The 13504-nt window shown below is 38.5% G+C and overlaps 1 protein-coding gene across 1 annotated transcript in view; it reads right to left on the bottom strand.

Moving 5' to 3' along the window:
• LOC126426442 (uncharacterized) overlaps positions 1-10236 on the bottom strand; it is a 45101-nt gene extending 34865 nt beyond the window's left edge. Inside the window, exons 1-2 of the mRNA XM_050088358.1 lie at positions 10227-10236; positions 9118-9245 (exon numbers count right to left, since the gene is read on the bottom strand). Of these exons, the coding sequence (XP_049944315.1) occupies positions 9118-9245; positions 10227-10236 (138 nt within the window). The remainder of the gene's footprint in view (positions 1-9117; positions 9246-10226) is intronic.
• Between the last annotated feature and the right edge of the window lie 3268 nt (positions 10237-13504).

Here is a 13504-nt window from a genome sequence, read left to right as displayed (position 1 = left end):
TCTGTCCCTTGCAGTAAGAACCCAATAACTAAAATTAAGTGCTTAGAATGTGATCAAGATACAAACTTGTTTTAATTAGATTTTACCAACTCATGCAACAAACTACCATTTCAACTATCAGGATGATAAATAAAACTTAAATACCTCTAAAAAATCTGACAGAAAACTTACTGATTTTATTTGTATGTTTCAAATAGCAGTGTAATATAATTACTTTGAATTTAATGTCAAAATTGAAACAAATTTATAGTCTTGCAATGGGTAACCGATATGTAGGTATTCTAGCAGACATCTTCGTTAATTCACTGGAGGAAAAATGTTTCAAAAATTGTTCAGAAGCTTATCTAGGTAAGCACATAGATGACATTCTGATAGTTTATTTGAGATTTGTAATGACCTTCACAAAAAAGTTAATCTCATCTATGAACTAGAAAACGAGAAACATCAGCTTAATTACTTAGGTTTCACTCTAATTACAGTTAACGATAAGATGTATTTTGATATTTTTCGAAGAAACTAGCACAGACAAAATTTCACCCTGAAGCTCGACACACCAAAAATCTTGTAAAAAAGCCTTTATCCATTTAGCCTTTCGTAGGGCTGTTTCAACATCTTTATATTCCAAAAATACTAAATCTGAAACGAATTTAATAAAAATTACAGCAGTTAATAATGGTTATGAACCTTCCTAATTCGATAATATTTTCAAAGCTAAACTGATAGCTGTGTTAATACTTCAGGCAACACTGTTAATAGTGACAGTGCCAGAAGCAAAAAATTTTCCTCGCTATCATACTTAGTGACCATATCCTAAAGAGTTCGTCATCTGTTAGAAAAACAATATGTATGCAAAGTAGCTGTTTCTACTATTAAAGTTTACAGAAAAATCTAAGTCACAATTTTATGTCATCTAAAACCCCAGTGCCTATTTCAGGGCTGTATAAAATGATTTTTGACGCCTTTCCAATTTATTCCACAGGACCAGAAGGGCCGTCAGCATCAGATACAAATAGCATTTATTAGGATGGGAGGGTATAATGTCCATAATTAGGCCTTTGAAGATATTTCGCTTATTACAGGCCACACCCTGAAGGAGTCCATGTAGTTACTATCCTTCACCAGGAAAAGAAAAGTTATAGACTAGATATACATGATGAACTGAAAATTTTTAAGCATGTGTCCAGTAGAGATGGTGTCTCTCTTAGCGAATTGCTAGAAGTGCGAAATATGTATATCCTTAATAACTTCGAGCCGCTATTAGCGACGTTTTGACCTACCGCCGTTATATGACGGAAGGTGATTTACACACAGCTCTTAAATATTCTCTTTTGGTTGTTTTTACGATGGCGTGTATCAACTGCTGTTTGCATTTGCAACACTTCCTGCACATTTCATATATTGTCCGTTTCTATACATCTGTTATTATCCTGATCTCTTGTTATAACTATTTTCATATACAGGGTGTTACAAAAAGGTATGGCCATTCTTTCAGGAAACATTCCTCACACACAAAGAAAGAAAATATGTTATGTGGACATGTGTCCAGAAACGTTTACTTTCCATGTTCGAGCTCATTTTATTACTTCTCTTCAAACCACATTAATCATGGAATGGATCACACAGCAACAGAACGTACTAACGTGACTTCAAACACTTTGTTACAGGAAACGTTCAAAATGTCCTCCGTTAGCGAGGATACATGCATCCACCCTCTGTTGCATGGAATCCCTCATGCGCTGATGCAGCCCTGGAGAATGGCGTATTGTATCACAGCTGTCCACAATACGAGCACGAAGAGTTTCTACGTTTGGCACCGGGGTTGCGTAGACAAGAGCTTTCAAATGCCCCCATAAATGAAAGTCATGAGGGTTGAGGTCAGGGGAGCGCGGAGGCCACGGAATTGGTCCGCCTCTACCAATCCATCGGTCACCGAATCTGTTGTTGAGAACCATACGAACACTTCGACTGAAATGTGCGTGAGCTCCATCATGCATGAACCACATGTTGTGTCGTACTTGTAAAGACACATTTTCTAGCAGCACAGGTAGAGTATCCCGTATGAAATCATGATAATGTGCTCAATTGAGAGCCGGCCGCAGTGGCCGTGCGGTTCTAGGCGCTTCAGTCCGGAACAGCGTGACTGCTACGGTCGCAGGTTCGAATCCTGTCTCGGGCATGGATGTGTGTGATGTGCTTAGGTTAGTTAGGTTTAAGTAGTTCTAAGTTCTAGGAGACTGAGGACTTAAGTCCCATAGTGCTCAGAGCTATTTGAACATTTTTTTGTTCCATTGAGCATAGGTGGAAGAACGTGGGGCCCAATCAAGACATCAGAAACAATGCCTGCCCAAACGTTCACAGACAATCTGTGTTGATGACGTGATTGCACAATTGCGTGCAGATTCTAGTCAGCCCACAAATGTTGATTGTAAAAATTTACAATTTGATCACATTGGAATAAAGCCTCATCTGTAAAGAGGACATTTGCACTGAAATGAGGATTGACACATTGTTGGATGAACCATTCGCAGAAGTGTACCCGTGGAGGCCAATCAGCTGCTGATAGTGCCTGCACACGCTGTACACGGTACGGAAGCAACTGGTTCTTCCGTAGCACTCTCCATACAGTGGCGTGGTCAACGTTACCTTGTACAGCAGCAACTTCTCTGTCGCTGACATTAGGGTTATCGTCAACTGCACGAAGAATTGCCTCCTCCATTGTAGGTGTCCTCGTCGTTCTAGGTCTTCCCCAGTCGCGAGTCATAGGCTGGAATATTCCGTGCTCCCTAAGGCGCCGATCGATTGCTTCGAACGTCTTCCTGTCGGGACACCTTCGTTCTGGAAATCTCTCTCGATACAAACGTACCGCGCCACGCCTATTGCCCCTTGCTAATCCATACATCAAATGGGCATCTACCAACTCTGCATTTGTAAACATTGCACTGACTGCAAAACCACGTTCGTGATGAACACTAACCTGTTGATGCTACGTACTGATGTGCTTGATGCTAGTACTGTAGAGCAATGAGTCGCATGTCAACACAAGCACCAAAGTCAACATTACCTTCCTTCAATTGGGCCAACTGGCGGTGTATCAAGGAAGTACAGTACATACTGACGAAACTAAAATGAGCTCTAACATGGAAATTAAGCGTTTCCGGACGCATGTCCACATAACATATTTTCTTTATTTGTGTGTGAGGAATGTTTCCTGAAAGTCTGGCCGTACCTTTTTGTAACACCCTGTATAATGAAGCGGTTTTCTTAATTTGTGCTGCTCTACTATATTTGCACCTGACAATTGACATGGACTGCGATTTCCCACATAGTGGTGTAATAAGGTGACAAACCTTTTTGTCTGATGCCTGTATTAGTGACCTATTATGCCTATAGTTTTAATGTTGGCTGTAACAAGATAACGTTTACTAACTGACTTGATCACCTCGGCTCATATGCTTTTATTATCTCTGAGTCCAGTGAGAACCCATGTAAGCAATACATGTCATGTTCCTAGCACATCTTTCGCTACTAACAGCATTTGAAACGTTTGTTATTCTCCTATGATGGTTAAATATACTTATAATTAATTTTACTTATTTTGTTGAAAATGTGTGTGGTCAGTATTCAAACCAGGTCAATGTGAAAAAGTTTGAGAAACCGGTTGGCTGTTTTTTTATCCTTCATTAAAACTTAAAAGCGGTTGCTGAATGTCAGCCATGTTCGAGACTGTATATTACTTTTGTTCATGTGGTAGACATGCGATTGGTTTGGTTGAAATTGTCGATTAATGGCAGGTGGTGTTGAAAATGAAGAAACATGAAGTTGCTGCAGAACTTCCAGTTCACAAACGTCTCAGAAAACTTTCTAGAAAACAGTGGAATATGCAGCCAGTTATTCGTTAAAAGTGGTGATTTTCTCGCTTTCATGTATGATTAAATACAAAATGCACGCTTGCCTGAGACACCAGTTCAAGACATATACTGTTGTCGTTAGCTGCCTATCCAAGATTTGTCTTTGCATGACATGTTAACCAATTCAGTATTTCTTTATCTACCATTGGTGGAAAACATTAATAATTCCAGATTTGGTATGTAGTTTCCTCCCCATTACTTCAATCCTGGAGTATCATTAAATGTATGAGAACTTTTGTTGTATTGTGATGACTCTTCAGGTCAGAATAATAACCACAGTTTCATCAGAGGCCATATTATTACAAAATAAACGTTAATTCCACAGAGACTTCTGTTAGGTACATCCCTAGAGATAACAAGGTATCGTTCACTGTTTCATCTTTTATGGAATTCTGCTTTTCTGCAGAACACACCGGAATAGTTGTGGCAAAATCATTCATAGCAGGAACAATTCAATATTTTTTTCATCTCTTGGCCAACATGTCCTCATATCTCAGAACAACCAAGTCAAGATGGTCAAAACTGTGTGTGTCCAATCAGCGAAAACGAAATTAAAGAAAAAAGGTGCTTATAAACATTTCTGACAATGATGAATCCAAAGTATTTTATGAAAAAATTGCTCCTTGGAAACAAAGAAAAATGAGAAGTGTAATTCAATTTTGGAAGGTTTGTTCTATTATTTTATTTCTCTTGATGATTTACTGTTGTATGTATTCTGAATTTTTTTCAATAAACAAAATACATGTTATGTCTTTATATACTAGAATTTCGTTACATATGAAGGACAACTGAATTTCATTTGAAATTCCAGATTCATTTGAAACCCGACTTAACTTCTCCTGCTGTAAAACAAAATTTCAACAGGAAGAGGGTAAAATGTTATGGTTTTAATGACAGTTTTACAAATTTCCCACTAGGGACTCAAGTGATCTTGCAAATTCAGGATTCTAATGTTTTGGCTGCTGTAAGTGGACTTGAGATTTATGAATTGGCCCTCAGGTTGTGCTTAAGTAACAGAATGACTCTGCCTTTCACGTGATGCTCAGATAGCATTTGGGGAGATGCTGCCATTCTAATTACAAATTCACACACACACAACTGTACTGGAAAATTACTATCATTTTGTTTCACGTTTAAATGAACTGCTGTAGGAAACGATTCTTAACAATCATAAACATTGCTATGAGTCATAGGTTATGACTGCACTTTTGCAGTGAGTAGATGCTACGCTTGAGAGCAGACTTGCGCAACTTGACCCTATGAGAATAACGAACCACAATTCTGAACAGACCCGCCAGATTAGCCGAGAGTGCTAACGTGCTGCTTCCTGGACTCTGGTAGGTGCGCCAGCCCCAGATCGAATACGCCGGCGGATTAAAGACGAAGGGCTGGTGTGCTAACAAGTCTGGATGTGGTTTTTAGGTGGTTTTCCACATCCCACAAGGTGAATATCGAGCTGATCCCCATGTTCCGCCTCAGTTACACGACTCGCAGACATTTGCAAAATGTTTGCACTCTTTCACGGTTTACACTAGACACAGACAGCTGGGGTGCACTACTTCCATCCCAGCGGGTACAGGGTGGAGACAGGAAGGGCATCCAGCCCCCCCCCCCCCCACCCTCCCCCATGAAACAAACATTGCCAAAATCCATAGTAAAACCCAGAACCAGGAGTAGCTGGACCAGATCTGGATATAGATAGATGTATCTTTGTCGAAACGAGTTAATAGTGGTAACTGAACCTAGTTTGAATGAAACATGTAGCCTGATTTGATAAGGAGCATTATGTAGAGCAAGTGTTTACTTTACACTACAAACGCACCACATACCCTGTGGAGATAGCTATGGCAGTGATAAACTTCATCTGTCAGTTTTACTGTCTTAACAAACATGGGAAATGGGGTCAGTTAATTGACAAGATACAGGACATAATCAATAATGTGCCACATATGTCTACAGATTTCAGGCTGGTAGAAGTTCAATACATAATCTGATCAGAGAAATCCTAAGGAACGTGCATCATGATTAAAATTATTGGAGGAGAGGATCAGTAAGATGCAAGAAACGATAATGAAGAAAGCTGATAGCAAGCACTATAAACTTTTAGTGTATCCAATAGTGAATGGGAAGGGAGACCATGTTTGGCTTGGGACACAAGTTCGGTTCAAGATGGCTGCTCACGAAATTAAGAAATTCTATCGTATATAACAAGGTCTTTATAAAAGTGTTGAAACTGAACAGAATATCCTGGAACCGAAAAATGTAAGAACTGACACCATATATGGAAGAGTACATGTCAAAAATGCCCATAAATTTTGTATGATGGTGGAATGGGGAAGGAAAGCACATGGAGGATGTCAATCAGGAAGCAATGGAATATCGAGAAGGGAGCAAGGAGAATGAATGTAGCCTGAAAACGATAAGAACCGACAAATACTTTTAACAATGATTAACATGGTGTCTTCACTGTCTGTGTCATTCTGTTTTATGTATGATGAGAGCAGCAAAGTGGACAGCTTTAGTTGTGAATTAGTTGACATTGCCACTTTCATGAAGGTAATAATGGAGATTGTAGGAGTGTTACTACATTGCACACATTTCCTTTTTTTGTCATGCATACGGATGCTGAGACACTATGTTGTTTATATGATTACTGAATGTCGGTTGCAACAGAATAGTGAAGATTATGTCACAGTGCAGTCTTCCCTCCACATTACAACAATCACTGACATGGAAGGCTGCAGTGTTGCAGTTGAGGCTAAATCGCAATGTGCCCGTCCCTGGCAGATGGACGAAGATCAATGGCAAAAAAGTCATAGTGTTTTAACTTTAAAGCATTCTTCAGAGCACCTGGGAAGTCAATGTTATCGTCTGCACAGTTGACTACAATAACAGAGCCAGCTTCAGCTGGGAGGTGGTTGCTATACCATTATGGCGTGTCCACAACAACACATAGAGCATCAACCAGTTGCATTTGTCAGCATGTGTGCACGTGGTCTGAAGCGCTGTGTGACAAAGAAAAACGCAAATTATGCATGTGCTAGAGCATTCTTTCCTCCCACCAGACTTATCACCACAAGTACTGTTTATCTTCAAATGTTTATCATCTACAAATAAAATATTTATCTTTCTACTTTACAATACTTACACATCCTTATGTCTCCCTAGCTAGTAAAACTGAAGACTAAACACGCGTTATATTTCCTTTTGCTATCGCTTTTAGGCTTATGGTATATACCATTGATTGTGTTTTATTTATTATGGCGTTAGAGAGGAAAAATTTTATGCTCTTTGTGTAGGAGTTTAGAGTTAAGGTATTAAATGTTTCCTGTGCCTCGTTTCCTTCGTTATCTTATTGAGATGCCATTAGTATTACAGTTTCATTTTCATTTTCAAAAAAGAATGCTCTGTTTCATGTGTGGTCTTAAGTTCCTTCTACATTTTAGTGAAGAATTCATAAACAAATAATTAAGTGGTTTCATTAGATAAAGTGTTTTTTTTTAATCATGTTATTGAGTTTATTAATATCATCATTATTTAAAAAAAGTTTTACTGTTGATAGACCATAATTAAATTTTCCAATAAATGTTTTATCTTATGTCTTTAACTTCAAACAAATCTTTTTCGATGGCTTACCCTCTTCTACTTGCTCAAATAGTTTACTGCCAAATGGATAAACTTCATCAAGCCTCACAATTTTTTCTCTTCATTGGGGTTGATTTTTTCTCAAAGACATCGTCAACTCTGCAAAAGTACCCAGTTTTGTCTTGATGCTTCTCTATCAAATACTTCTTTATGAAGAGGGAACTCATGTAAAGTAAATAAATTACCTAGTACTGATTTATTTAACATTCTGTGGCTTTTGATACCAAGATTTCTACCTACAACTCGTAGTTCAGTCACTTTCATGATATTGAGATTATTTGTACTCAAAATAGGAATAGTTTGTGATGCTAAATTATGTGACATAAATTAACTAAACTAGCTTTCCCTAATTTACTGTATCCAGTTAAGCTATTTCTTCTACAATTATCTCAAAGTTTGGCTAATATGAGCTGATTTAATTTGTTAGGCATTTAATAATGGGAAAATTTTAATAAGAATTTTAAAAAGAAGATGAAAAATATGAGAAAAATAGATAAATTTAAGAAGAATCTTTTGACTGGGAGGCTTATGTAAAATTTCCACTTTTTCATATTACTTCAGAATCAGTACAGTCCAACCTGTGGTCTGTTTATTTTATGTGTTTGACTTTTAGCAAATGTCATCTGATATGAGTTTTTGTAATTTTTTTCTCCACACTTAAACACTGCTTTAACGTATTTCCTTCTTTACAGAGATAAACCAGACATATACTTTAATACTTGTCCCTAGATGTAGGATTTAAGTAAGAAGAAAAAAATTAACATTTTGGTAATTCATAGATTTTTTTGAAGGTGTGTTTTCACAAATAACAGGCACATCATTTTTCACATACGGCAACAGTTTAGCATGCTCATTGCTGTCAACTAATTCTAAATGATCCTTATAACGTTCCAATGTGATACGTTATCCACATACACGAAGAACTCCACTATGCCTAATTTTTCGATAAATTTTAACACATTCTTTGCATATATGTTGACGTTTATACTCTGAATAACCACGTGAATGAAAGACATCAAGCGACTTTTCCATCCCACAATTTTTACGCATTTTCGACTTAATTCCTTCAATTTACTACAAACAATTTTTAATAATAAATATAAAGAATGTATATTAAATATAATGGGATCTGTAAAGTTGTTACAAATGGTAACACAAAAGTCGAGAACATATAAAATAAAAAAACATCATTACATTAATGCACTACCTGTAGTTAAGAGGCTTAGGCTAGGATCTAAAACAAAGTTCCCCACTGTTTTTAAGTAAGTTCCGAAAAAGTACGAAAAAGGGAATGTATGACTTCCCTCCCTAACCTTGTCTCCTCTGTGCTTTAGTTCTTTGTCTAACAATTCCAAAAGGTTCACAGACATGGAGGTGCATTCAGAACTCTTGTAGAGATCTAAAATTAACCTCAGAGAGGCAGAGATAACGACAATATGAGCCAGATAAATTAGAAAACAGATTCTGATGAGTGACCAGTTTCGTGATTCTGTGTCTGTAATTTTCTCATTTCTCGTACATATAACACAGCTCAAAAGAGGGGGGGGGGGAAAGCTCCACTTACCATGTGTTTGAATGCTAGTGGAATGAACATTTTGGAGATGTACTTCGCACCAAGTGAGACCAGCACTGCGTTATCTCGCCAGTAGTTGGAGAAGTTTCCCAGGTAAGTCCATATATTTGCCTTCAGTGCTGTAAAAGAAAACAGACGTTATACGAGTGATGACTCAATGGACCAGAGTTCTTATAGAAACACAATTTTTTCTTTTGCCTCCACCGTGTTACAGAGTGTATGGAAGTAGAATTTAGTTTTTGAAACCAGATCGTTGTGCACTATTCAAAGTGCTACGAGTTTCAGCATGGGCATCTTGACAGAACTTTACCAAAGGTCACACCCCAGTATTTTTATGCCTGTTGGATATACTCATTGAAGGTTCATCCTTATACGAGCTTATTTTCATTGTTTTCAATACAGAGAAACAGATTCCTACAAATGAAGAATAGTCTGAGTACATGATGACTGCTGTGTGTGCCAAGCGCTGCTGGAACTGTTCAAGAGAAGATTACAGTACAGAATATCAGGAGGATGTGCACATGCATTATATTGCCAGCTTTCTGACTTTGAGAACATTCGAACCTTTGGGATGAGCCACTGGAGAACAGATCGTACAAACAATTGGTTGCAGTGCAGTGACTACAGAACACGTGACGAAAGGCTGGGCCCAGACAAGAGTGTGGCAAGAAGACCACTAATCGTAGGGAATAGATTAATCAAAGTTGGGTTGTGAGCGGAGGTTGCCATGTGTCGTTTGTCACTGAGACCATGCCACAAAAAAAGCAGACAAATATGGTGTAGGGACAGAGACAGCTGGGACAGAGGGGTTATTGAGTGTTCAGGGATGGATTTCACTACTGTGTGAGGCAGTCACATTGACATTGCGTTTTCCTTCAATGACCTGGTGAAAAGTCTCTGGAAGCAGTGGTTCTCGAGATGCATACCAATCCATGCCTGGAATCATGGAGATATTTTGGATATGTCAGCTGGACTGTATTCAGAGTGGTTGAAGGGAGTCTGAATGTTTTTCCAGAATATGGCAAGAATGGGAAACCCTGTTGTCATATTGTTGATGTGCATGTAATTGAATGGCGTACTGCAGCAGATAAATGCATGACCATGTGTCATGAACAAATCGAGGAAATTATGAATCCATGAGTGGTCCAGCCAATCCCATGACTTGCCATTTGTAAATTATGTCATAGGAAACCATACGCTTTCATACCTACCTCCAGCCAGAAATGTCAATGACCTGACACATCACAGGTTTCAAGTATGGCAATGAATTCTTCAAGACGGCACTCTGGAAGCGCATGTAATGATGGACATTAGCTTCGAATTAAAGATTTCTTCTTAATACTTCATATAAGGAACACCTCTACAAAGTCTAGTAACTCAGACTGGTGCTCCATTTTCATACTGTCCATTACCATCAGTATGTGACCATAAACCCAAAGAAACGTGGTCTATGTGGTTCATCCTTCCGCTGACCAGTGGACCCTTCTCTAGATTAAGCCCTCTCAGTATTGCTACTATGCCGTTCTAATAGTGTATAGTAAATCCGTTATCTAGAATCATGTACATCATATGAAGTTGTTGTTGTTGTTGTTGTTGTGGTCTTCAGTCCTGAGACTGGTTTGATGCAGCTCTCCATACTACTCTATCCTGTCCAAGCTTCTTCATCTCCCAGTACCTACTGCAACCTACATCCTTCTCAATCTGCTTAGTGTATTCATCTCTTGGTCTCCCTCTACAATTTTTACCCTCCAATACTAAATTGGTGATCCCTTGATGCCTCAGAACATGTCCTACCAACCGATCCCTTCTTCTGGTCAAGTTGTGCCACAAACTTCTCTTCTCCCCGATCCTATTCAATACTTCCTCATTAGTTATGTGATCTACCCATCTAATCTTCAGCATTCTTCTGTAGCACCACATTTGGAAAACTTCTATTCTCTTCTTGTCTAAACTACTTATCGTCCATGTTTCACTTCCATACATGGCTACACTCCATACAAATACTTTCAGAAAAGACTTCGTGACACTTAAATCTATACTCGATGTTAACAAATTTCTCTTCTTCAGAAATGCTTTCCTTGCCATTGCCAGTCTACATTTCATACCCTCTCTACTTCGACCATCATCAGTTATTTTGCTCCCCAAATAGCAAAACTCCTTTACTACTTTAAGTGTCTCATTTCCTAATCTAATTCCCTCAGCATCACCCGACTTAATTCGACTACATTCCATTATCCTCGTTTTGCTTTTGTTGATGTTCATCTTATATACTCCTCTCAAGACACTGTCCATTCCATTCAACTGCTCTTCCAAGTCCTTTGCTGTCTCTGACAGAATTACAATGTCATCGGCGAACCTTAAAGTTTTTATTTCTTCTCCATGGATTTTAATACCTACTCCGAATTTTTCTTTTGTTTCCTTTACTGCTTGCTCAATGTACAGATTGAATAACATTGGGGAGAGGCTACAACCCTGTGTTACTCCCTTCCCAACCACTGCTTCCCTTTCATGTCCCTCGACTCTTATAACTGCCATCTGGTTTCTGTACAAATTGTAAATAGCCCTTCGCTCCCTGTATTTTACCCCTCCCACCTTCAGAATTTGGAAGAGAGTATTCCAGTCGACATTGTCAAAAGCTTTCTCTAAGTCTACAAATGCTAGAAACGTAGGTTTGCCTTTCCTTAATCTTTCTACTAAGATAAGTCGTATGGTCAGTATTGCCTCACGTGTTCCAGTATTTCTACAGAATCCAAACTGATCTTCCCCGAGGTCGGCTTCTACTAGCTTTTCCATTCGTCTATAAAGAATTTGTGTTAGTATTTTGTAGCTGTGGCTTATTAAACTGATTGTTCGGTAATTTTCACATCTGTCAACACCTGCTTTCTTTGGGATTTGAATTATTATATTCTTCTTGAACTCTGAGGGTATTTCGCCTGTTTCATACATCTTACCCACCAGATGGTAGAGTTTTGTCAGGACTGGCTCTCCCAAGGCCGTCAGTAGTTCCAATGGAATGTTGTCTAATCCGGGGGCCTTGTTTCGACTCAGGTCTTTCAGTGATCTGTCAAACTCTTCACGCAGTATCGTATCTCCCATTTCATCTTCATCTACATCCTCTTCCATTTCCATAATATTGTCCTCAAGTACATCGCCCTTGTATAGACCCTCTATATACTCCTTCCATCTTTCTGCTTTCCCTTCTTTGCTTAGAACTGGGTTTCCATCTGAGCTCTTGATGTTCATACAAGTGGTTCTCCTATCTCCAAAGGTCTCTTTCATTTTCCTGTAGGCAGTATCTATCAGGCCCCTAGTGAGATAAGCCTCTACATCCTTACATTTGTCCTCTATCCATCCCTGCTTAGCCATTTTGCACTTCCTGTCAATCTCATTTTTGAGACGTTTATATTCCTTTTTGCCTGCTTCATTTATTGCATTTTTATATTTTCTCCTTTCATCAATTAAATTCAATATTTCTTCTGTTACCCAACGATTTCTGCTAGCCCTCGTCTTTTTACCTACTTGATCCTCTGCTTCCTTCACTACTTCATCCCTCAAAACTACCCATTCTTCTTCTACTGTATTTCTTCCCCCCATTCCTGTCAATTGTTCCCTTATGCTCTCCCTGAAACTCTGTACAACCTCTGGTTCTTTCAGTTTATCCAGGTCCCATCTCCTTAAATTCCCACCTTTTTGCAATTTCTTCAGTTATAACCAATAGATTGTGGTCAGAGTCCACATCTGCCCCTGGAAATGTCTTACAATTTAAAACCTGGTTCCTAAATCTCTGTCTTACCATTATATAATCTATATGATACCTTTTAGTATCTCCAGGGTTCTTCCATGTATACAACCTTCTTTCATGATTCTTAAACCAAGTGTTAGCTATGATTGAGTTGTGCTCTGTGCAAAATTCTACCAGGCAGCTTCCTCTTTCATTTCTTACCCCCAATCCATATTCACCTACTACGTTTCCTTCTCTTCCTTTTCCTACACTCGAATTCCAGTCACCCATGACTATTAAATTTTCATCTCCCTTCACTATCTGAATAATTTCTTTTATTTCATCATACATTTCATCAATTTCTTCGTCGTCTGCAGAGCTAGTTGGCATATAAACTTGTACTACTGTAGTAGGTGTGGGCTTCGTATCTATCTTGGTCACAATAATGCGTTCACTATGCTGTTTGTAGTAGCTTACCCGCATTCCTATTTTCCTATTCATTATTAAACCTACTCCTGCATTACCCCTATTTGATTTTGTGTTTATAACCCTGTAGTCACCTGACCAGAAGTCTTGTTCCTCCTGCCACCGAACTTCACTAATTCTCACTATATGTAACTTTAACCTATCCATTTCCCTTTTTAAATTTTCTAACCT

The sequence above is a fragment of the Schistocerca serialis genome, chromosome 11 (assembly GCF_023864345.2).
Source record: "Schistocerca serialis cubense isolate TAMUIC-IGC-003099 chromosome 11, iqSchSeri2.2, whole genome shotgun sequence".
Classification (NCBI taxonomy): domain Eukaryota; kingdom Metazoa; phylum Arthropoda; class Insecta; order Orthoptera; family Acrididae; genus Schistocerca; species Schistocerca serialis.
The sequence above is the reverse complement of the archived record's forward strand: the minus strand, read 5'-3'. Positions and strand labels throughout refer to the sequence as shown.